The sequence below is a fragment of the Poecilia reticulata genome, linkage group LG18 (genome assembly GCF_000633615.1).
Source record: "Poecilia reticulata strain Guanapo linkage group LG18, Guppy_female_1.0+MT, whole genome shotgun sequence".
NCBI lineage: Eukaryota > Metazoa > Chordata > Actinopteri > Cyprinodontiformes > Poeciliidae > Poecilia > Poecilia reticulata.
This window is the reverse complement of record NC_024348.1, coordinates 3,380,107-3,404,720: the sequence shown is the minus strand read 5'-3', so window position 1 is coordinate 3,404,720 and position 24,614 is coordinate 3,380,107. Positions and strand designations below refer to the sequence as shown.

The 24,614-nt window shown below is 38.4% G+C and overlaps 3 protein-coding genes across 4 annotated transcripts in view; 2 read left to right on the top strand and 1 right to left on the bottom strand.

Moving 5' to 3' along the window:
- The window catches only part of LOC103480207 (uncharacterized), a 6,607-nt gene extending 3,289 nt beyond the window's left edge, over window positions 1-3,318 (bottom strand). The window contains exons 1-2 of the mRNA XM_017310310.1: window positions 3,285-3,318; window positions 1,900-2,607 (exon numbers count right to left, since the gene is read on the bottom strand). Coding sequence (XP_017165799.1) covers window positions 1,900-2,607; window positions 3,285-3,318 — 742 coding nt within the window. The remainder of the gene's footprint in view (window positions 1-1,899; window positions 2,608-3,284) is intronic.
- Window positions 3,319-10,710: 7,392 nt separating this feature from the next.
- LOC103480153 (uncharacterized) lies at window positions 10,711-13,282 on the top strand. 2 transcript variants are annotated; one of them, XM_008435007.2, is made up of 5 exons: window positions 10,711-10,974; window positions 11,082-11,780; window positions 12,794-12,910; window positions 12,986-13,029; window positions 13,137-13,282. In XM_008435007.2, exons 1-5 carry the CDS (start codon window positions 10,920-10,922, stop codon window positions 13,275-13,277), a joined length of 1,056 nt encoding a protein of 351 aa, XP_008433229.1. In that variant the 5' UTR covers window positions 10,711-10,919; the 3' UTR covers window positions 13,278-13,282. The 2 variants fall into 2 exon arrangements, with proteins under 2 accessions (XP_008433229.1, XP_008433230.1); XM_008435008.2 differs by lacking the exons at window positions 12,794-12,910; window positions 12,986-13,029; window positions 13,137-13,282 and adding an exon at window positions 12,031-12,129.
- Window positions 13,283-21,246: 7,964 nt separating this feature from the next.
- On the top strand, window positions 21,247-23,668 carry LOC108167169 (T-cell surface glycoprotein CD8 beta chain-like). Its single transcript, XM_017310309.1, has 5 exons — window positions 21,247-21,292; window positions 21,731-22,063; window positions 22,180-22,224; window positions 22,306-22,416; window positions 23,652-23,668. The coding sequence occupies exons 1-5, from the start codon at window positions 21,247-21,249 to the stop codon at window positions 23,666-23,668; spliced, it is 552 nt and encodes a 183-aa protein (XP_017165798.1).
- Window positions 23,669-24,614: the final 946 nt, after the last annotated feature.

The following is a 24,614-nucleotide window of genomic DNA, read 5'->3' as shown; positions in this document are numbered from 1 at the left end:
GATGGATGGATGGATGGATGGATGGATGGATGGATGGATGGATGGATGGATGGATGGATGGATGGATGGATGGATGGATGGATGGATGGATGGATATGGTGAAACTCTTGATATAATATATGTATTGTATGATTATACAGCATAGCCTGTGTCTCTTACTTTGACATTTCATTATTTGCTACAGAACACATTATAACAGCAATAGTTGCAATTATTTACCTAAGAGAGAGAAAAGCAGCAGTAAAAACCTCTGGCTGTACATGTGCCAAGAAACACAAGAATGTAAAAAAAAACTTTATTATATAAAATCTTCAACATCATGACAAAAAAATAACATATAAATTATGTGGTTTTTATCAAGATCTAACTTTTGTAGGTTGAAACTTCAGTGTACAAAATCCCACACCTTAGGTTCCACAAAGTTATTTACTAAAAAAAAAAGATTAAGTTAAAAACAGAAAACAAAGGTACATCCCAAAAGAGAGACACAGTGTTAACATTACCTGATTACAGCATGCAGATGCTCTGTCTGCACTAATTTCACCCACCACTGAGTGTGGCTATGTCTATTTAATTCAGCTAATAATAACGTAAGCATTTGTGGGCGCTCACAGACTTCGTAAAGAGCATTGAACATTCATCTTAAAACTATGAAATAAGAAAACCGCATATAGACCCTGTATTAAAACAGAACCCTGAATCAAACATCAAACTCTGTGCTCAAACGTGACAAGCGTACCTTCAAGGTGTGAGTTTGATTTTCCGAAAGATGTCTCGTCTTCTTCACTTTCTGACCCATCAAAGTTTTTTTTTTCAAATATGACAACATAAAGATGGAAAACAATGTGACACCAGCTGCTCCAAAGGCATTCATACCAAAATCTTGGCTGAGCATCAACAAAGTGTATTGAACCTGCTAATCAAATGTTACCAAATAGGCAATAAAGATTTCCAGGAAGAAATAATTCATTTTCCCTGACTTATCTTGGAGTAAACACACTCAGTGGCTGTGCTGCTTCTTTGTCTTCTAGATCTATTAGAGTGATCAACATTTATTGATGCATAGTGGATTCTGTCTGTGTCTTGGTTGGGATCCTGGAAATGACAGTAAAAGCAGAAAAAAATTAATTGTAAAACATTAAATAAATAAAAAATGTTTAAAAAACACTCAGTTAAGCCCAAAACCATGTATACACCTGGTAGATTTAGGTTTACAGTTTTTATTGTATTTAACCAATGTTTTTCTATTGACTGAAGGAAATATTTACATTTTGTACTGGCCTGAGATTGGTGTAAATTCAAGGAGGTCTTAAATACTTAGGTATCAAATGCCAAGAGAAACTCACAAAACTGTAGTCAAGAACTAAAGTATTGATTGATTTATTGCCAGTAAAGATTAAAATAGCAGATAAATATTTTTCTCCAATATTGACACAATTGTCCAATTTTATTTAATTTTTTTCCTATCAGAAACATGCTTCTTGGTTGAATGAAAGTAAATTTAAATCCAAATCTGCCAAATGTATGAATCATTTTGAGATTAACTGTATAAAAGGTGTAAGTTTAGGCTGTAACTTATTGAGAAAAATCTCACCTCGGTGGCACTAGTAGGTTTGGGTTCTGCTTATGAAACAGAAAATTATTCATTGAAAATATATTGTCACTGAACAAGAAAGAAATGAGACACTATTTATTACGTTACCTGAATTTTGGTAGTACTTTTTATTTAGTTTGCATCCCAAGGCAATCAACAACACAATGAGGACTGTTGGCAAAGATCCAGCCAAGAAATAGACCAGGTGCAATTTCTCACCTATCAGAATAACACATTTCACACTTTGTTTTTCTTTTTTTCTTCACTCAAGACTTTATTTTGAAAAACAAAATACTTGTACTTACATGAGAGGCTCAGGATTGTCCCGTTTCCAAACACAACATGACCACATGAAGCAACAGCGCAGTAGTAGGTTCCAGAATGAGACGCATTCAGGTTCTTCATCGACAGGCTGTGCACACATATTTGACTTTTTGTGCTGGAATTGCTCATGCACTTATCCTTCCTGCTTCCATAGGTGTAAATGAGACCAGGTTCAGATTCCTCTGAGTTCCTGAACCAGTAAACGTTGTGTTCTCCATCACAACTATCAATTTGTACCAAACAGTTCAGAGTCACAGAGGCTCCTGGCTGGATGGTTTCAGATTCCAGCTGATGGACCGAAGCTTGGATGTTAAAACCTGGACCTTTAACACTGACTGCAGTTCCCTTTCCAAAATACAGAACTTGTTTATAGCTAAGTGCACAGTAGTATGTAGCTGAGTCTGACATTTTTAGATCTATTATTGTCAAATAATGCATATGTTCTTCTTTCCCTATGACGTAATGTGAGCTATTCTTGAATTCCTCATAAAAGGTGATTTCTGTCCCGTACACAAACATGCTGGACATGAGCTTTGGCTTCTGTCCCAGAGTCTGCATGTACCAGCAGATCCACGCCGGCTCATTACCTTCATAGGTGCATCGCATTGTCACTTTTTCTCCAACATGAGCCAACAGAAAACCAGTCTCTTGATTCAGTGATGACGACATTGTCAGATGTGTTTCCTGAACTGAAAAAAGTGAAAATTCAAAAATGAATCAAGTTGTTTAAAATAAGCCTGTTTCAGAGAGCAAAACCTGACAAGAAAAGTATTTGAGGAATTAGAAACAAATCTTACCCATTTCTCCTAAAAGAAAACAGATCAATAAGACCAGCTGTGCAGATGCCATTGTGTATGGATTTTAATGTTGAGTGGAAAGAAACTACATGCCTTCTCAACTCTTAAAGAGACAAGACAAGGCAGTTTATTGGCTAGTACCAAGTGACACATTTCCAACTAAGGAAACGTCACATGTTCATAGCTACCAGTCGTGTTAGCCTAGATGCATGTATATATAAAAGACAACAACAAAAAAATTTAGGTTATTTGTTCTTTCCCCTTTGTTGTTTACAGTTGAACACATGACATTTATCTTGCTAATTTAATCCTTCATAACAGTTAAAGTATAGCAATATGCATTAGCCAGTAACCTAATGGAAAACATATGGAACACACTCTATAGCACAGATTCAGCACCAAAACAAAGACTATTACCACCCATCAGCGGCTACTAGTAAGTAAGTTACTTTCTTGTTGTAGCCTATATCCATTCTGAAGCTAGCTACTGATCTCATTAGTGACAGGTCGTTGCCAGTAAGTGAGCAACTGGCCAAGGTAACTAAGCCAATCAAACAGTAGCTACTCACCTGTGTTAGCTTTGGAGCAGCTGGTGACCAGCATGCCTAGGTTGGTCACCCACTGGATTGCCTTCTTCCTCTGCTAGCCATTAGCATGAATAGCGGACTGTTAGCCTTGAATAGTTGCATCCTTGAGTCAAGGATGCAACTATACGTAGCATCCTTGACTCATACTTTATTCTTTAAAGAAAATTTTACTAATAAAAATATTTGGTACACAATATTTGTATCATATATTAGATGCATTGACATGTTTTTTTGACGGTTTACTGTAATCCAACATCACACCAACATGGCTTCCGATTCCGCAGATGACTTAAGGGCGATTCCACCTTTTTTTTATTGATATGAATATTTTGCAATCACCAACAAAAAAAAATTACTGTAAAGTATACATTATATGTTACAACTATTCTAATTACATTCTTACAAAAAGAAAAATCAATCTCAAACTTAGTGGAGGATATTAAAAATATTTGGGGTAATAAATTTAAATACAAAAATTTTCAAGGAGGTCAACTGAAATACAATTTTAAACTTCACAAAAAACATTGTACTTACAGAACAAATTTAGCTCATTCTTCCAGTGTATGAAGATTGTGGGCTGGTTTTAAAGAACATCACATACATAAACAATATTTATGTATGTAATGCAAATCAGAAAATATTATTTATGCCATAGTCAATATTATGTATTAAAAAGTAGTTTATGTCCCCCTGTAGTTTACCATTTACATGCTCTCCATAGTGAGTAAGCATAGTGTCTCTTTCCACTGCTATGCGATGATATTCGCCATGACTCCACTTCCTTAGCGACGCAACCTGCAGTCACATCCTGTGGGTCAGCTGGTAGAGCACAGAGACCAGGTGCTGAGGCTGTAGTCCTCACTGCAGTCCACCTGGGTTTGATTGTTGGTCCATTTGCTGCCTGTCTTCTCCTTCTCTTTCCTCCCTGTTTCCTTTTACTATTCAAAAATGTTATTATAATAAACCCATTTTTATTTAAGTCAACTAAATCTGATGTTACATCATTCTACTTCCCCTTAGCTCCTTGCAGATCTCAACCTTAAACACTTACACTTACTTAAGCTCAGGATGAGCTGAAGACGGAACAGAAACGGACATGATGTTGACCATGGCCTCAGAGTTGATTTGTTTAGCAGAACTTCAGACTTAAGGAGCTCAATTCTCCCATTTTCCTGACAATCTTGTCTTATGCTAATGTTACACCTGAGACTGAGTCTAGAGCTGCTGAACTCTCACCGTTCCGTTTTACTCTGCACACCTCAGATTTCCGGTAGAAGGCAGACCTGTTATCTGCAGAAATACTGAGATGACTCTGCAGTTGTTGGTTGCATCACAGAGACGGTGTGCAGAAAACTGGTGGACTGCTGTGTGGCATGATGTGTTCACTGTGATCTGTGAACGTTTTCATGAAAAGGTTTTGTAACTATTTTCATCACGGGAAAGGAAGTGGACCTGATGGAGGATTATAAATGTCTCTGTTGTAAAAAATCATCCTGTATGACTGCAGACCCAACGCTGAGACAAAGCAGGCTGTCCAGCTTTAGGAAACTTTGCAGATCAAAGACTTTACTACTAGTTCTTTTTTTTTTTTTGATGACTCTTTTAAAAATATTATATTATCTATTTTGGTGACAGATGCTTGCTGCATAAATGTGTGCCAATAATAGTTCTATGCAAACATTTTAAAGTTTATTGGGACCAGGGCTGGATAATATGGCTGAAAAACTTATCGAGATATAAAATATATTCATGTCAGTCGATATAAGCTATTGTCAATATTAGTAATTATTGATTACTTTTTTTGTTCTAAGTATCTGACATACAGTCAAACTGGTGGCATGACCTTTATCCTGTTTAATATTATTGTTTTTTATCTTGAAACAGTTATGAGGCACAGTGGTTAAACCTGAAACTGCTCAACAGGTTGTCGCTAGGTAACCAGACAGTTACCTAGCACCTCTTTGGTTGCTAGCTAGGTGGGTGGGTTGGTTGATGCCACCCACCTGGCTTAGCTGGCCGTGAGAGGTTGACTGAAGAAAACCTTTCCTCTGCCTACATTTCCCAGAATTCTACGCGGTTCTGGCTCAGAGTTCAGTGAAATTACTGAAAATTCTATCAGACATATTATTTAATCATGTTGATGTTTTGTCACTCTGGACAACTGATTTATTTTCCAGCCCTAATTAGGACTTGTTCATTTCACACTCTGTTCCCTCTGTGGTACCTACACTCACACCGCTTCATTTCTTGTCTTCACAAAGCCGATTCTGACATTTGTTCTGGTCATTTTTGCTGTCCAGATTGTTCACACAGCAAGTCCTGCAAAACCCGATTTGACCATATCTAGCCGTGACGAGGGGTTTCAGGGTGGACGTCCTGTGCTGACCTGAAACTCATGCAGTGGAAACTTCAGCTGTGCAGATCACACCACCACCTTCACCACATGAGTAGGGGGTAAACAAGAGACCACGTGAGAATGAGAGATGCACTCGGCACCAGTGGTGATATTTTTAGACTTTGGGGGATTTTTATGGTGATTGTTTTCTGTTTTCAAGCTGCATGTGCAAAGATGCAGAAGCGTGTGAAATATTAATTTCTTATTTAATGGGAACGGTGCGATTGCAAAGTTGTGTTTCTTCGACATTAGATTTTCACACATTTGTAATGGAAAGCACAGCTAATATGTTGGGTTAAGTATAAATAGTGATGAGACCTCGGAGGGTAGAGGTGTTGTTGTAAAGCAGCAGGAGAAAAACAAGTTGCATCAGAGCTCTGACCACAGAGACATCCTGTCAGGACGGAGGAAAGGTGGGGCCAGCAAACCACCGGGGCTGAGGTCGATGTGAACGGCCCGGACCAGAGCGGGAACTCAGCGACAACACTCTGCTCTCTGTATTAGTCAGATGGCTGCAGAACTAAAAATACATCAAGTCTCACGTTGAAATCAGCATCTGAGCATCAAGGCTTGCACCTGCAAATAATAAGATCTACTTTATGATTTGGTTCCAAAAGCAAAGGTCATAGCTCAAAGCCAACGTCTTTAGACGCACAGACCAGAAAGGGCTTTACAGATTGTTCGAGCTGCAGAGAATAGAGAACAGAAGCAAACCTTTTATCTCCAACCGCAGCATGTGGGCGCTTCGCCTTTCAAGCAAGCAAATGTTTACTTTGCAACACTTCTTAGATCTGAGTTTTTTTATTTGGTATAACAGATCTCTTCAAACTCAATACCATATATAACACATCCATGTGCTGCAGGAACCAATTATTGACATTTGATTGCTTAGATCAGTTATTTGTATGGAGGGTAGACAGGAAGCTGCTCCCTGCTGGAAAACAGACAAACTGAGTACAGCTGCTGTTTATTTTAGCACCAAATTAAAAAAAGAACTTATGAGATTAAAAACGCAGCATGTTTTATCAGGCTCATGTGGTGAACACTGAGTTTGTCACTACAGTTTGCAGAGTGAGGCAACCTTAAAGGCAAACAGTTAGTGCTATGCACCTTTAAAAATAATCTTTTTTTTGGCCATCTCACTATAAGTGTTAAATACGGTGACTGTGGTGAAAGTTATCATCATTGATGTTTCTGTTTTGAAACATTCTGTCTTAGAACTTGGATAACCACACTAACAACATGGCAGAAAATGGCAGCTTTTCTCCCAACCACAGCTCAGTGTGTTTATTCAGATTAAATCATCAGGGCTTTGATGCTGGTCAGCAGGGGGCACTGGACTCCTCACACTTTTATTACAGTGAATTTTCTTTTTTTTTTTGTTTGTCTCAGTTCTTAGATGGTTTTATGCTATGGCTCCAAAAACAAGTAGGTTATGATAATGGATATGTGTGTGAGTGTGACCTTGCTAACTGACTGCTAGTTAAATTTAGTGTCTAGTTGTTGCATATCTATCTATTATGGTGTACTACTGATCACGCTCATGAAATAAACTTCTCCAGTCATCTAAATATATCAACCAAAATGTTTGAACATTTAGTCTGTAGCTGTCTTACTGTTAACACGGTCTTCCTCCACCTGTGTGGTGGAGGTGGTGTGGTCTGTCTGCACAGTACAAGTTTCCATTGGTGGAAACATCAGTGCTGGCTGAGCTCAAACACAGGAAACCTGACCAGAAGCCCAAAACCACAACAACTCGTCTCTGACCAAACCTTGATCGTGTCGGGTCCGATGTCAACACAACGACAGTCAGAGACAAGCAGAAAACAAGACAGTGAATTGGAGGAATATGTAAGAGAGCTGCAACTTCAAGTTGGTTTTGAGTATGCAGATTTTTATTGTGTCACACAGAGAGGTGCTGGGTTCAATTCAGTCAAGTTCAGCTTTTTATATCATCCTCACTCAATAACTGGCATTGTTGAGTAATTTATTTATATCCAAATGTATACAATCAAACCAATTTATGCAATAATACTAAGACATTTAACTATAAACTACATTCCAGATTGATCCTACAGTATCAAATTCAAATGTCCAAAAATAAAAAAAAGTATATTTTAAGCATTAAGACCTATGTTGGGTTGATTGGGCCTTACAATGAACTAACCTCATCGTCAGGTGATCAACAAGACATTATTTGTTACATTTTCACATTAAAAATGTATAAAGGGAGCCATGTAGCTTCTCCTGTAAAAAGAGATAATAAATATAAGAGTGGAAGAGACACTCTGACCTTAATCAACTAAAAACAAAACCAACCAACATCCCCACAGATAAAACATTCATGTGTCTGAAACAAACACATGTTCTGAGTGAAGCGATGAAGCCTGCTGGTCTTCAGGCTGTTTACTGCTAACATAACCTGAAAACCACAAACTCAACAGATGCTACTTTGTGGTTGAGAGACCAACGGTGAACCAGCGGCACTCTATCTTCTGTCGTGAACCTCTGTGAGGTCAGCAAACAGGAAGCCTCCGCCTTGTTTCCATTTACTTCACATCACCCGTCACTACGAGCCCCAAAGACCAGCGTACTTTAAATAGTGTTAACGAGTCAGCAAGAGTTGAAACATGAGTTGGAAAACTCAAACTTTTCAGCCAGCACAATCGTTTACAATTCTGAAGAGGGAGGAAGATGGTTTTCAAATCTTGATACCCACAAATCAAAGTCTTCACTCCCACACAGCAATACATGTGGTTTAGATCAAAGCAGATCTAAAGCTTCTGAAACAAAACTTTGGAGTCTTCATTTTGATTTGGCCTTTTTACTTTTTATCCACCTTTTAAGTATTTCATGCTTCCATCCATCCATCCATTTTCTTCACTCTTATCCCATTGGTCAGAAGGGGTGCTGGTGCCTATGTCCAGCTGTCACATATTTGTTGAAGCTGTCATTATGTCATGATAACCTGTTATAAGAAAGATCATCTGTGAGAGAAATGCCTTCTCCCAGTGCTTACTAGAAACAACCAAGGAGAGCCAAGAGGCGGGTCATAGCGCTGTCAATCACAATATTGTATGGCACTGGTCATCTCACCTCTCCTCCTGCAGTTTCTCCCCATCAGCAGATCCTGCTGTGAATGCTCATGCTAGTTAGCATAGCCACTGATGATAGATAAGCAGTTTTCCTGTAATGGTAAGTTGCTTCCCCCATTTATCCCTTTTAGCAGCAAGTGTATAAGGTTGATTGGCAATGCTAAGCTCCTCCTGGCTCTGATTGGTTGTTTTTGGTTGGGATCAATGCATTTCTTCAGACAGCAACAGAGAGAGAAAGTGGAGGAGAACGATCTTTTCACAGATTAACTGACTCATAACAAATTTTCATGATATGGTGACAGCTTTAACAACATGTTCTTTATGAAGTTACATACTGCAGCTTTAAGAGGAGCGGCCTGCTGGTCATTTCGCTCCTGAGTGTTAACATCAGAGAGAACTCCTCTCACTAGCAGTCTTACCTCATCCCTTGTGTTCTGAACTACACAGAGAACCAGGAGACTCTGATTCCCAGAATGCACTGCTACCTCTTTTTCCTACACAGCTCCAGGTGAACAAAGGACTTCCTGTCTGTCTATAGCGTGCATTAGGGAAGACGTGCTTCTCCTGATGGAAACAGGAACTTCATCTCTGAAGAAACATGACCCACTGATGTGGTTGACCAGTCGCTGGTTTAACTGGCATCTGTCTCCCGGCTGAAGATAAGCTTAAGCTTTTTTGAAATTTTGCAGAAAGAATTTAAATACTTAATTGCCCAAATATAGATGCTGTCTCTGATCCTGTTGACAAATCAAAGCTGCTGCTTAATGAATTTACACATTGATTTCATAAGTAATTCACTGTGATCTGAGAAACATACAGAACCTCCTTATTCTACAGTAAGGTTAGAAAAATCCTTTCATATTGCTGAATAAATTATAAAAGTGCAAAGCAAATACATGGGACTAATTGATAAAATTGTACAATAAGTGTAATAATAATAGTAAAAATTTATATTTTTTAGTATTAATCAATGCAGTTTAAAATATTCTACAGTACAAACAACCATTATGAAGTGTAAGTTGATGTATACCAGCTTTACGTATATTTTTCTTACCTTAAAAAAAGGAAAATGAATTATCAGAAGAACTCATGTTTCTGAGTTCTTTATTGTCATGTGTTTTTTTTTTCTTTTTCCAGGAAGCATAACTTGTTTAATTTGTGTTTTTATGATGGTTAAGTAATAACGTCTTAGTTTATTCCTTTGGTTATAGCTTCTTGCTTATTTTTATGTTTTGATGGTTTCTTATCTTCAACCCAGAACTGAAGTCAAGACATGGAGTCTTATAAGCACTTCTCTGTTTTATAATTTTTTATGTTCTGCAACAGTGGAGTCAGACTATTTCATATTAAACAAGAACTAAACCCACCAATCCTTATGACAGATTTTATTTTTATTTTTTTTGCAGCACACTTGCTTTGTGCACGTGATTGGAATCCATTTTCAAAAAAGTGATGTTGATTTGGAGTTCCTGAGTGAAATAATAAAAATTGCAGATTCCTTATTTCTGTTTTACCAAGAAACATTTATATAACAGTCAGAGCAGCACAGACTTTCTTGAATGCTCTCCCTGATGAAACTGATACCTAAAGGAAGCTCTTTGGGAATCTACCTAGATACAGCAGATGACTGGAAATGAATGAACACAATCCCTTCTGATTTCTTTGAGTTAGACTGATGTTAAGTTAATGTTGCTTTTACTTTTCTACAACCTCAGCAGCTCTGTAATACCTTATTTTACATGCATACATTTGTTGAAAATCTGTTCTGAAATAAACTGTAATTTCTGCGTAAAATATTTGAAGGCAGGAACTGTTAACTTTGAAAAAAAATTCAGATTTTTTTTGGTTTTTACTCAGCTCTGATGTTGGATGATGCATATTCACTAAAACTGAATTGCTTTAACTCCCTGGGATTTTCTTTTCGAGAACCCAAAATTTTCTGACTCCAATTCACCTGTACCAATTTGACAGAAGGTCTTGCTTTCTGAGAGTGACCAACAACTGTCAGTGAATAAGTGATCACGTTTCCTGAACATGACATAATGTCACTCCTACTGCGCCACATACAGTCTTGACTATAAAGTGAAGGAAGGATTGAAGTTCCTTTCATTCAGCAGTTTGACCAAGATGACGCCTGCACACTTCGTCTTCTGGCTCACATGCCTGCTCCTGGTGAACATGGGTGAGTTTGTGCTTTTGCGTCTTAAGTGTAATTCCTTTGAAGTTTGTGACTTTGGTTTCATGTGTTAATTATGGGTGTGATTCATTCGGCCTTTTTTCTTTCCTCAGCTCAGACAAAAAACATCTCCTCGGCTGTCCGTCAGAAACGCAGCGTTTTGTCAGCTGAAGCTGGAGAGACTTTGACTTTGGAATGCTTCTATGAAACCCACGAGGCCGCCAAGTTCAGCTGGTATAAGCTAACCTTGGGACAAAAACCACGACTCATTTCCACCATGTTCAAATATGAACAGCAAATTTTTTACAATGAATTTAAAAACAATCCGCGTTTCATCCTGGACTCTGGAAAAGGTAAAAACCACCTGATTATCACCGAGTTGCAGTTTTCAGACACGGCCACTTACTACTGCTGCAGTGGTTACATGTACAATTTTGAATTTGGAAATGGCACTACGGTGTTCGTGAAGGATTCAGACTCGAACATGCAGACGTTGGTCCATCAGATAGAATCTGAGGCCGTCCAACCGGGAGGTCATGTGACTCTAACCTGTACAGTAGAAACTGGGAGCTGTGATGGAGAACATAGTGTTTACTGGTTCAGGAACAACAGAGAATCAGTTCCAGGACTCCTTTACAGCCGCAGAGGCAGGAACGACCAGTGTGGAGAGAAAACTCAGGAGCAAACCCGTTCATGTCTGTACAGCCTGCTGCTGCAGAACCTGACTGGGTCTCAGGCCGGAACCTACTACTGCGCTGTGGCTTCCTGTGGACACGTAGTGTTTGGAAATGGAACCAAACTGGGCTTTAAAGGTAAGCACAATGCTTTGGAAAAATATGATGCGTAGTTTTCCAGAATCTGAAGTATGATGTATTCAGCCTCAAAGAGTAAATACTTGGTGCAGACATTTAGGGGAAACACTTCTCCAGCTTCCCCATCCTTACAGAAATAAAGCCCATAGCATGACACTGTGACCACCATGTTTCATTTTCATCATGCCTAACCAGAACACACACGTTAGCTAAAAAACCTCAAACTGGACTTCTAATGTCGTTTTTTCAGTGATGTCTCTCTGCTCCCACTCTTCCATAAAGTCCACACTTGAAGAATGAAGTGCACACTTTATAGTTGGACTTCTCCACTGCTCCCTCCCTGACCTGTCTGCTGTGTTTCTTGGTCTTCACGATGCTGTTTGATCACTATTACTCTCTAATAATAAATAAACACATTTGTTTACACATTCTTCTGATTTTTACTTGCAATACATTTTGTAAATCAGCAATGGTATTAAAATAGAACAGAATTTTACTTCATTAACCCAACTGGTAAAGCTTATGTGTAACAGCACCATCAAAATGCTGATTCAATTATATTTAGTATTAACAATAATAACAATATACTGTACAAAATAATGACTTGAGAAAATACTGTGCGGTTGTTAGAAATAGAAATTTTGTGCTCTGAACAAAAGGATGTGCATGAATGACTTTTTTCGTAGTGTGCATAATGTTCATGTGTATTGAACATAAAAAGACAGTTTATAAAACTGTATATCAGTGCAGTGCAGAAAAACATGTGAAATAGCAGCAGAAATGGAAGCAGTGACAGTTCTAGAGTCTAACAGCGGCTGAAAGAAAGTTTCTATGGTAACGCTCCTTGGCGTACCCAGGATGCAGCAGTCTGTCACTGAAGGAGCTATCCAGTTCAGTAAATTCAGTGTTCTAGTGTCCTAGTCCAAGGCGTGTTAGCAACTAAGGTACTGTGAAGATTCTTTTTTCTGACTAAAAGTATAAAATACTTTCTCTCCTGCCTGACATTTTTACAGATGAGGTGATTTCTATGCATCTTCTTACTGGAGCTTTGGCCTTCATTTCCTTCTTGAGTTTTTTACAAGCTCTTTTGTTGTTCAGGATTTATAAGAGAAAGAACTCCAACACCTCAGGTACCACAGCTACTTGTTTCTAATATCTGCTGACTGAAAACGGCGTCGGAAAACTGAATTTTTGTTCTTTTTCAGAACCTCATTCCAGATTCTCCCATCCTGACACAAGATCTGCAGAGGTTTCTATTGTCTCCATTACTGATTTTATTTTATTTCATAACATTTCTCTGGACACTTTTTATTTTACCTATTAAATCTTCATATTTCAATGTGTTTGTACTAATAGAGGGAAGACCAAGAGGAAGAAGACCAAGTTGAAGAAGACCTCCAGTACGCAGGTTTGAGGCTCCAGAAGGTTTACACATCAACAAGACAAGACCAAAGAAATGAAATGACTGACTGTGTGTACTCTGCTGTAAAAAAGTAAAACTGGAGTTTTGTATGATCATGACATTAAAAATGTTATAACCATCAGTTGTTATTATTGTTATTAACATTGCCAACCTCTTGCAACAAAGATATTAAAATGACATAAGGTTGTAAGGTGTTGTTTAATATAATAAAATATATTTGGGTTGGTCTACTTAGACATCAGGCTACACAATAATGACCACCGCTTGAACTTTTTCATTTTAACCTACAGCCTCAAGTGTCGATGTATGTTTTGGGATTTTATCTGATCCGTTCACCTCAAACGTGTCAACTGATTTATAATAATTTCAAAGATTCAGAACAACTAGTGATTAAACACATTGCTATTGTTAAATTGTCTTATAACTTACAAGCTTGAGGCTTGAAATGACAATACTGAAAATCGCATAAGGTTTTTTTTTTATCATCTGAAGTGTTAAACAGCCTAAAGAGCCTTTTAAAAAATAAAATAAAAGAAATAAATCTAATTAATCTTGATCTACTTCAATACTGTTCAGTCCACAACAAACAGAAAGTTTTTTCAATATTCAGATATAAACAAAATAATGAGTTCAAAGTGCAACAAGACACTGTGACAGTAAAACATAAAATTAAAAATGTTGTCCTCTTCAATTCAAAATGTATCATTATTACGGCATACTTTACTAAGAAAACATATTTTTAACCTTAAGTAATTAATCCCATTATCAGATGAAAATGTGTACATTTCTGTAATGTTTCTTACTGTTTTTCTATTTCAGTCATCTGGCAGTATATATATATATATATCACATTAAGTGTTTAAAAAAAGGATCCTTTGTGTTAAATTAAAAACTGGTGCTGAATGTTTTTCTACCTTAATTGAATTTAAGTTCCATTTCTCAGAGTATTTAACAGTATTGTTATTGGGTTCCGACCCATGCAAAAATAATGTATCAATAATAATTTTAAAAATTCTCCTTCCACATAATTGATATATCATTAATGTTTAAACTTTACCTTTAATAACATAAAGTTACCTAATTTTTAAATTTGTTATATCATTACTGATATAACAAATTTATATCAGTAATGATTTCTTGGTTAATGTCAAGTTGTCATAACAAAGACATTTTGAATAATGTCAACTTGGTATTAAAAGTGTCATAATTTACCAAATGACGCTTTATGACAACAGTCATAAATATTCATGAAGGCTTATTCATGTTCATGACATGTGTTGTGTTATGTCATGTTTATGACAGTGTCATGACAGTCTTATTTACCCCCTTCAAATAAAGTGTTACTGAACAGAGCTCTGTGAAGTGTTTGGTTTATTGTTTTACATAAAGCAATGAAAGAAGAATTCATCTCCTTGGATGTTTCATTATCATCAACAATAACCAAATTTGGCTTTTTTGATCAATCAATTTACAAAATAAACTTTGATGTCAATGTGTAAACGAATTATAAAATAATAACAAATAGAAATATTTAACCTAAAAGAAGTGACTACATAAATATTCATCCGATTTATGATCACTGACCTAATTCGACAAAGGTCCAGGCAACTGGTGCTAGTAGTCTCACAATGAGTGGCATGGAAATAACCTGAGGCCCATTCATAGATTAATCAGTAGTCCTGGCAACCAATTCAGCATGAAAACACAGAAAATCAGAGGTTATTATTCTTTTATCTCACCTACACTGGTAACACTTTTATATATTCACATGTATTTATAGTCACACTTACAGTTTTTCAGTATTTTTTTAGTGTACTCGGGTAGCCCAGTAACGAGATTTCATTGCCTAATTCACTGTCGTGACTTAAACTTTGAAATAAAGTCTAAGATAATGTGATAGAAAAGTATCAGTCAGGAGATGGATATGAAATGGTCTCTAAGGCCCTGAACATGGGGTCCAGTTAAATCCATCCATCCATCCATTTTCTTGCACCCTTTTTCCCTCAGTGGGGTCGGGGGGGGGTGCTGGTGCCCATCTCCAGCCAACGTTTCGGGCGAGAGGCGGGGTACACCCTGGACAGGTCGCCAGTCTGTCGCAGGGCAACACAGAGACACACAGGACACACAACCATGCACACACACACTCACACCTAGGGGCAATTTGGAGAGGCCAATTAACCTGACAGTCATGTTTTTGGACTGTGGGAGGAAACCGGAGTACCCGGAGAAAACCCACGCATGCACAGGGAGAACATGCAAACTCCATGCAGAAAGACCCCAGGCCGGGAATCGAACCCAGAACCTTCTTGCTGCAAGGCAACAGCTCTACCAACTGCGCCACTGTGCAGCCCCCAGTTAAATCCATCATCAAGAAATGGAAGAAATATGGCCCACGTGGAAATCTGCCTAAATCAGGTCGCTTTCACAACCGAGAGACTGTGCAAGTCAGAGACTAGTGAGAGAGGACATCAGGTTACCATGACGACACTGAAGGAGGGAGTGGGCAAACCAACAGTTTGCCAAACGGCACTCTTCATGGTGAAGAGGAAGAAAGAACATTGGTCCGATGAAACCAAGAAGGAGCTTTTTGGTCTCATCAGACAAGACTCTACCAACACTGCACATCACCACAAACACACCATCCCCACTGTGAAGCATGGTGGTGGCAGCATCATGCTGTGGGATGCTTCTCAGCAGCTGCCCTGGAAGAATTGCAAATGTCAAAGGTAAAATGATGATTTGTTTCTATCTTCAGGAGAACTACTTTAGACAACATTTATTTTCCAGAAAGTTGAAGACAACAAGGTGGACATTCTGGAGTGGTCCACTAAAAGCCCAGACCTCAAACCGATCCTGTTACAGCAATCTCCCATAATAAGCATTCTCATTGTGTGAGATTGCTTAAAAGGCAACAACAATGTAAGCTACACTGTTGCTGCATGCTTGTCTAGGAGTGAATGAATGAATGACTTGATGAAGTCTAACCAGTTTCCTTAAACTTATTAACCAGACTTAGAATAAACTAAACCTGACTTGAACTAACCCTAACCTTACCATGGAATCTGCCTGTTGGATTTTATTCATTTCCAAACCCACATCTGTGATTCCACTAGTCAAACAGAGTGGGGCTGTGTACTGAAAGAATGCTGCTGAGTCTTCAAATACTTTCAGTTAAAAGCCATAAACAGACCGAGAGTGTAGAGATAATCTAGAGATCGCTGCATTGCATTGATACTTCCTCCTTAGCAGTCACCGTGCTGTAACATGTGCTACCTCTAGGGGGCACTACAATACTGTCTGCAACAGTTTGACAACTTCTGGCCTGAATGGCTCATGTAACATTATGTAGACATGTCAAATAGATGTAACTAATGTCTATTATAACATAACAGTAATATAAAAACCCATCCTTTGTACTGCATATTTTTTTCTCTGCATTGAAGCTGTAGAATGTAAAATTAAAATAAAATAAAATTGTTTATTTTTACAAACATATCTTACATGGCTGTGTCTGACATCAAAGTAGACAAGCTAAATTGATGGAGTTGTTGATTTGACCTACAAATATTTAGAAAATAGATTTCATAAAGTTTGGCACCCCTTCTAACTGTTTATGCAAAATCTATTACTATTATCTCTTGATCTCGAGTGAGAGTGCACTACCTATGAGGAAACCAAATGGGTTGGAACCAATCGTGGTGGGCCCGCGTACCTCGAGAGTGAAATCACACAAACCTAATTTCAGCCAGATCCTCTGTCACCCATCTGTCAAAGCCTCAGGTGGTCGCAAGACATAAACAGACTATCTACACCTACACCCACAAACATAGCAATTCACTACAAACTCCACTTGACCCCAGCTCAAATTGAGCAACTGCACCCACCGGAATATGCTAGCCATATTCTATGCACCTTACACAGCACATACAAACCAAAAGGTGGCTCCCTGGAGCAACATACACCAACCATAAAGATAGTCCCTGTTGTTCAAGATAGTTCTTGATCTCGAGTGGGTTGGAACCAATCGTGGTGGACCCACATACCTCGAGAGTGAAATCGCTCAAATCTAAGTAGTCTATCTTTTTTAAAATTAATTAATAATTTTTTTTCATACATATATGTGGCTAGTTGATGGCATTATTCATTTGTTGTATCTGTTTTTCTGCTGTGCAAATTTTATTTTACCTATGTTTTGTTTTGAGTGGGTGTGTCTGTTAAAATTTGGGTATTGTGCATGGTCTTGTACTGTTTCTAATAATCAATAAAAAGACATTTGAAAGGACCTAGAACCATTTGTGTGTGTAAGGCCCAAAGCCCAGGAAGAGTTGTTGCTTTGGGTTCTGGGTTGGGTTTAGGACTAAGGTGTTAGGGTTAGGCTGAAGAAATGATTGAAAAACGAATGGAAGTCAATTCAAGGTTCTTGTGAAGATAGAAAGACATACCATGTGTATGTCTGTGCATGCTTGTGTGGGTTAAGTTGGTGGTTGGCAGAGTGTGTGTAGAGTAAGCATGTGTGTATGTGTGTATCTGTCACCTGTAGGTGCAGACTAGTAAAAGTGAAAACACTCAGCATCAAATGCAGCCTCAGCTCTTGAAGGCGACAGCAGGCGAATGGGCCAGTCGCCTCCAGCAGCCAAACGCCTGACACAGACGCAGGCTGCTAGGAAGCCACCGTGGCGGGTCGAGCCTCGAGCCCCCACACAAACAACACCCCACCAAGGTGTCTCTTTCTCATGCAAACGAGTCAAATTGTCCTCTGGTGGAGGAGTGAGATGCATGAGCAGGAAGCTGAAGTTGACACCACAGACCACACACATCAGAGAGCACTAACACCACTTCAGTCTGATCTGACTCTACCCATCACAGCTTTACAGCCTTAGTTCACTGGAGTTTGATCTGATTTTTATGTGCTTTTGTTAATGTCTTATTTGTTATATAGTTCATTCTTAGATATTTACTGGTTTTGATTGCAAATATTCAGTAGATTTTTTTCTTGTGCTTCTGTATACTGTTTGAGTAATAATATTTTGGAAGAATAGATTCGTTTCCAGACCATTTTTTATCATCACAGCTGTAAGCCTTTTGGGTTTTGTTTCTCTCACCTTCTCAGGTCTACAGACAGATATTGTTCAGTACTATTTTTGTCACTATTGTAATTAAGTTGGCACTACTTTTTGAAGCGGAAGGTAACACTCTGTTATAAAAGCAACAAAGGCGGATCCTCATTGTCTGTGTGTTCCGGCCAGCAGGGTTGCGTAGCTACCAGTTAAACAATGTTTCCTGTTTCCTATGTACTTGATAAGTAAGTTGGTACTTCTGTAAAAATGTCTACACAAACTGCAGTAGGTGATGAAGAGTCCAGACGTTCCTGTGAAAATAATAGGAGTCCTGCTGCAGAAGAGGGAACAGATATTTATGATAATTTTTCTTGACAAAATAATCCACCTGAGTCATCCTTAACATAATTAACAGATATTTGTAGCTTTCCTACATATTCTAGATAACAGAACTTAGATCTGATCACTCTGTTGTAGCTCTGGCTGTGTGTTTTGTCCTGCCAGAAGATGAATCTCAACACCAGTAGCACTGACTGTGTCTCATTTTTCATTCATCCATCCATTTTCTTTGCACCCTTGTCCCTTAGTGGGGTCGGGAGGTGCTGGTGCCTATCTCCAGTTAACGTTCCGGGCGAGAGGCGTGGTCAACCTGGACAGGTCACCAGTCTGTCGCAGGGCAACACATCGGCAGTACCGATACAATTTATACACCTTGCAGCACAGGTGTCAAACTCCAATCCTGGAGGGCCGCTGGCCTGCAACTTTTAGATGTGCCTCTGCTGCACGATCCAACAACAAAAATAATCTCAGTAATTATTGTTTCAACAAGGTGTTGCGCAATTCTGTGCGTTTCGGTTCCATTACCAAACTAACGAGCAGAGCAGGAGTTTAAAATTAACTAATCAACCACCGCTGTGTTCAGGGGTGCGCTTATTAATAATCGCAAAATAAACATCAAGCCTGCAAATCTAATATCGTAACGGACTGAATGTTATGTTGTCGTCTTGTGAAGCGCAGGAGGTTGCTGAGTTATAGTTGCACTTTTAGAGAATCTTGTTGTGCATGTACTTGAAAGGCAAGTCGTGTGGCTTGTAAACTTGATCTCTTAGTGCAGTATTCTTTGAAAATGACATGTCTGCTCTACAGGAGTACCTTCCACATCGTCCAGTTTGAGTGAGAGGTGGCGTGCCCAATGTGCACTGGGCTATGGAGCGGAAGTGCATGACCAGGCGCCGCAAGAGTGCGCAAGGCTAATGCACACGGTTGGAGACATTGCGATTGGTGCAAGCATCCTCACGCCAGTTCAATGCATCAACTATGAACTTAGCTTAAAAGCGAATGATTTGGAAAGTGATCTTGCAGAGAACATTCACCTGTACTGCCATTTATATAATCACTGTGTGTGAGCTCCTTTTTGGAGAATACCACACCAACGTCTGTGTCAAGCATAAAAGACAGAAATAAAGGGTGAAATAAAATGAACCTATGAAAGCATGACTATAACCCATCCCTCTGTCTCTGCTGAGGTTCTCCTATGCATTTATTTTGATCCTCCTCCAGAACCTCCAGCTCCACGGCTTCAAACTTGATTTTTATGTTACGGCTGCATTGTTCTACCAAACTGTCTATGATTATAACCAGCAGCTCATTTATGTAGAGCAGTATGCACCACTTTTACGTGAGCAATTTAGCACTCCACATTTGAAATATGTTAAGTTTTTAAGAATACTGCACCAAGAACTGTAGTGTTATGCATGTAACCCAAAAAGTCACATTTTTTTTCTCTTCTAACCAGACCTCGGTCTTTCACATGTTTGCTGTATTTCCTACATGGCTTGTGGTAAATTACAAGCTGGTCTCCTTGAGGTTTTCTTTTAATAGTTGCTTTTTTTGTGACATTATTTCAACTGGTCATTATACTTCTAGCAGTTATCCTGCTGACAGATTATTCAATCAGAGTTATGAGCTCTGCACCTTCTCCAGAATTACAGTGGGCCTCCTGGCTGCTTCACTGATCAATGCTCACCTTTCCTGGCTTGTCGGTTTAGTCTGCAAGAGCACCTTCCAGACTCTTGCAGCCAAACCAACTGCAAGAGACGCTTTAGTCTCTTGCAGTCGGTTTAGTCTGCAAACCAACTGCAGACTACGTACCGACTGTCTGCAGTCGGTACGTAGCTCTCTGAGCTGTAGCTCTGAGAATGAACAACCCTCTGTGAGACATTCAAAGTTGGTAATATTGTTCTATAACTTAACCCTTTAAACAACTTTACCTGTTAACTTTACATGAACATGTAACTTTACGTGTTACAGGTGTTACCCTTCTGCCTCACACCTGACTTGAATGGATGGGTGATAAACAGCCTTTTGCAGCACTTGATGACATGCAGAAGAGATCACGCAGTCATTTGAATCAGATGTTCTGGAAGAGAGACACATCTAACATATGCAGCTCAGTGGTCCATGAGGACTGGAATTGAGAAACATTGATGTAGATATACTTCAGTGTTTTCAGCAAGATGCTGCATACCTTCATTGAGTCTGTTGTGGGGAGTGTAATCTCTTCTGCCATTACCTGTTGGGGCAGCAGCAACAGAGCCAGGGATTTAAAAAACCTGAACTGGGTGATAAAGAAAGCTGGTTCTGTTCCGAAGACTGATGTAGAACCTCTGGAGATGATGGTGGTGAAGGATTGTTCAAAAAAAGTCACTCTAACTATGCTTATCATCTTCACAAGACTACTTTAGAACGACAGGGTGCCACACTGCGTTCAAAATAATGTAATTGATAATAACCAAACTGGTTAGTTAGTTTACTGACAGTAGTTTAATAATTAAACTTTTTCAAGTTGAATTGCATATTTCTAAAACTAAAGTTTGGTCAAGGGAAACAAAAGCCTTTTGATGTGAAGTGAACTGTTCACCACTCCCCTTTCTAATAAATCCCCCTACATAAGAAGCGGCTAAACTGAGACGTTGTTGTACGCAGAATGGGGAGCTTCATGCAGATAACAGCTATACTTCTCTGCAGCCAAAGTAAGTAAAATGTTAAATTCAAAGTCTGTAACTAGTTTTAGTACGTTCAAAAACAAACAAAACTCTGGTTATGTCAAAAACAGAAATCTATCCATTTTTGATGTTTTATGTTTCACTGTTTGTTTGTACATGTTGTCAACATTATGTTGTGCTATTTTAAATGAGTATCACTTCAATTTTTTAGAGGTACTTTTTAAAAGCCCATCTAGGGTCAAGTGCTGCGAATTAGCTGTTGCTATTGCACTATGACGCAAAAATGTTCAGTTTGTCTGTCGATGTGTGCCTTTCCCTGTCAAATAAACATAATAATAATAATATTAAATCATATTCATCATAAACTCCATTTTAACTGTGTGTTCTTTAACTTTAACATGTGAATCAGGATTCCATTCTTACTGATTTATTTTGTCATCTTACAGTTGAATCTGGTTGTTTCAGGTTGGATCTGTGAGTTTCTAACTGTGGAGGTCCATCCTGGTGAAGACATCACTCTGTTCTGCTCCAACCTTTCTTCATCTCCGACCCAGACAGACTGGTTCAGAGTGATTCATGGAACCAAACCCAGCTGCATCTCCTCCATGTACGGTTCTGAAAGTGAACCTTCGTACTGCCATGGATTCCAAAGTGAAAAATTTAACATGAGCTCCAACAAGACGACTGTCTTCCTTCAAATCAAACAAGTGGACCTGATGGACTCCGGGTTGTATTTCTGTGGATTTTATATAAAGAAACATACAATTGTTGGCAGTGCAACAGAGTTGATCATTAAAGGTAAGACTGACTCTGTGCACCTTAATATTCTAAGATCGTTGCCGTTGTGATTAAAAGTTATTGCAAAATTTTAAAAAAAGAAATAACCGACCAAAAAATATCATCCGTACTTTCAGCTAATGAAGACTCCAAAGACGAGGAGGAGGATTCTGATAATAAAAGTAAATTATTTGTCTTAGAGACGAGTTCCCTGGATTTTACTGCAGTAAAAAAGTCCCACTTTAATATGTAAATATTTATAGAAGCTGCTGACCAACTGACGGACCTGATGCCTGGGATTTTAGGTGCTCTGACTGTTGTTCTCTCTGTAGCAGTCGTTGTTCTGGCTGTTAAAAACAGGAGACTGGAGAGAGGTGCAGTTTGATTATATTATTGTACAACTTATTCTAAACTCATTTCGAGCAGAACAATAAGTATGAAATCAGTAATTAACTAACCAGACTTTTCCATTTGTCTTTTAGTTTCAAAGGTAAAGCTGCAAACAGAAAGAAACAAGGTAAACTGAGTAATTTAACTGAAACTGTATGAACCACGGTTATTATAGTCAACTAAAACAAACAAAATGGCAAAAACTGACATGAACTAAAAGATAATTGATGGTGGAAAACTAACTGGAGCAGTATTGTGTTTATAAAAATAATTACAACATACTGAAACTAGAGATATATTATTCTTTGTTTTTGTGATTGTGACTTTCTGACTGCTCCATGACCACAGTCATTGACTTGACTTTGAGGCCTGATTTGGGGAAGAAATATCCCCAAATCAGATCAGCTACTTGGGAGTGTTACCATGGATGTTAGTCTACATTACTTTGTAATAACCACACACTCCAGCAGTGATTCTCAACCACTGTAACTAGTTAGACATATATATATATATTTAGAAGCTTTCAGCCTTTGTTCAATATTCCAATAAGGCTGTGAGCTTCTGTGTTGTTAGCCTCTGAACTCTGACCTTTAGTGGACTTAAACCATGTCTAAATATTTGTCATTTCTCAATAGGAGCTGGTTATATGTTTTCATAAATTTGAGCCCTTTCTTGCACTGTATTTATTCGCTGCTAAAGTAAACACAATCACTCAGGGCAAAGAGGCGTTCAAAAGAATGGGATCGTAATTGAAGGTTACATTACTATTCCGTGACCCAACTTTGGATAAGCAGAAAAAATTAATGAATTAAACATGTTAGATGATGTTTTCTTTCAGCTTGAAGAAACTCGGATTAAATAATTATGTTATTTTAGGTGTTATCCACTAGATGCAGTTAGTCAGCGTGGGGCGCACCACAGCAGTGCAGCCCAGGTCGGGCAGGCCTACATGTGCCTGATGGGATGATATGTGTCAATCGAAAGTTTTTAAACTACTTTTAATAATTAGCTGAGCTTACTGTATTTGAGGATCAATTGGAATGTATGTGTGATTGAATTGAAATTATTTGTTTTGTTTTGTAAAGTGTCTCAAAATGACATTTGTTGTGAATTGGTGCTAAATTCATAGACTGAATTGAGCTGAGTGTGACACAGTAAACAACATGGCTGCCATGAGTTCAGATGCGTCTCTACCATGCTTTCTCTCCTCTGTTTTCAGACTCTGGGCTCTTCTGACCTTCACTCTGCTCTGCTGACGTTCTTTCCAAAGACTGAACAAATTATGAAGGAGACAAAATACATCGCAGTGGAGACTCATGTTCAGTATACAAACAGCAGATAAATATCGTCTTGTATATTTGACTGAAAATGTTTGTGGTGAAAAAGTTAATTCAATACAGTTTATTTGTATCTGAATTAGAGATAAAACTGTTAAATGTCTATTAGCTAGTATTAAATACATCCAGTTAAACTTTATCCAGTTACTTTATACATCCCTATGTCAATTAATTATTTTTATTTTTGTTATGCACAAGAAATTATTTCATGTTGTATAAAAAGGGCTCACATGAGACACATGTAATAAAGAAACTGAGACTGAAAGTCAGATGGGCTCCTGGGGGTCTGGGGGATGGGCAGGGGAGATAAACATCAGCTCATTTCACAGGAAGAGGCAGCCCACTGTGGTCAAGTGCAACTGAAATCAGCAGGTCTGCAAGATAACAGTGAAACAACAGCAGACTAAACTCACCGAGTCATTTTAGATTAAATATCAGCCTTTGTGTTCATAAAGTTATTGTTAATGTAATAAAAGAATATTAGCAATCATCACCGTGTATAACAATCATTCTTTGTCATTCAACACATATTTGTAAACAACAGTGAATCTGGTAATCCCGCCCCCATGTTACTTTCCACTGAGGTGAGATTTTACCACATAGAAACTGGCCTGTAGCTCTGCAGAAAACACAAAACAAAACATGTGCAACAAAAACTTCGTACACTAAAGAAGCATAACTCCTGTCCTTTAAACTGACCCTCTGCAGAAACTACAAACTGCACAGAAATTAGAATAGAATAGAAATATCCTGTATTGTACTGTATCTCACAGTGGGAAAATCCAGGTGTGCATGTAGAAAGTTAAAGGCAAATATATATATATATATTTGCCTTTATATATATG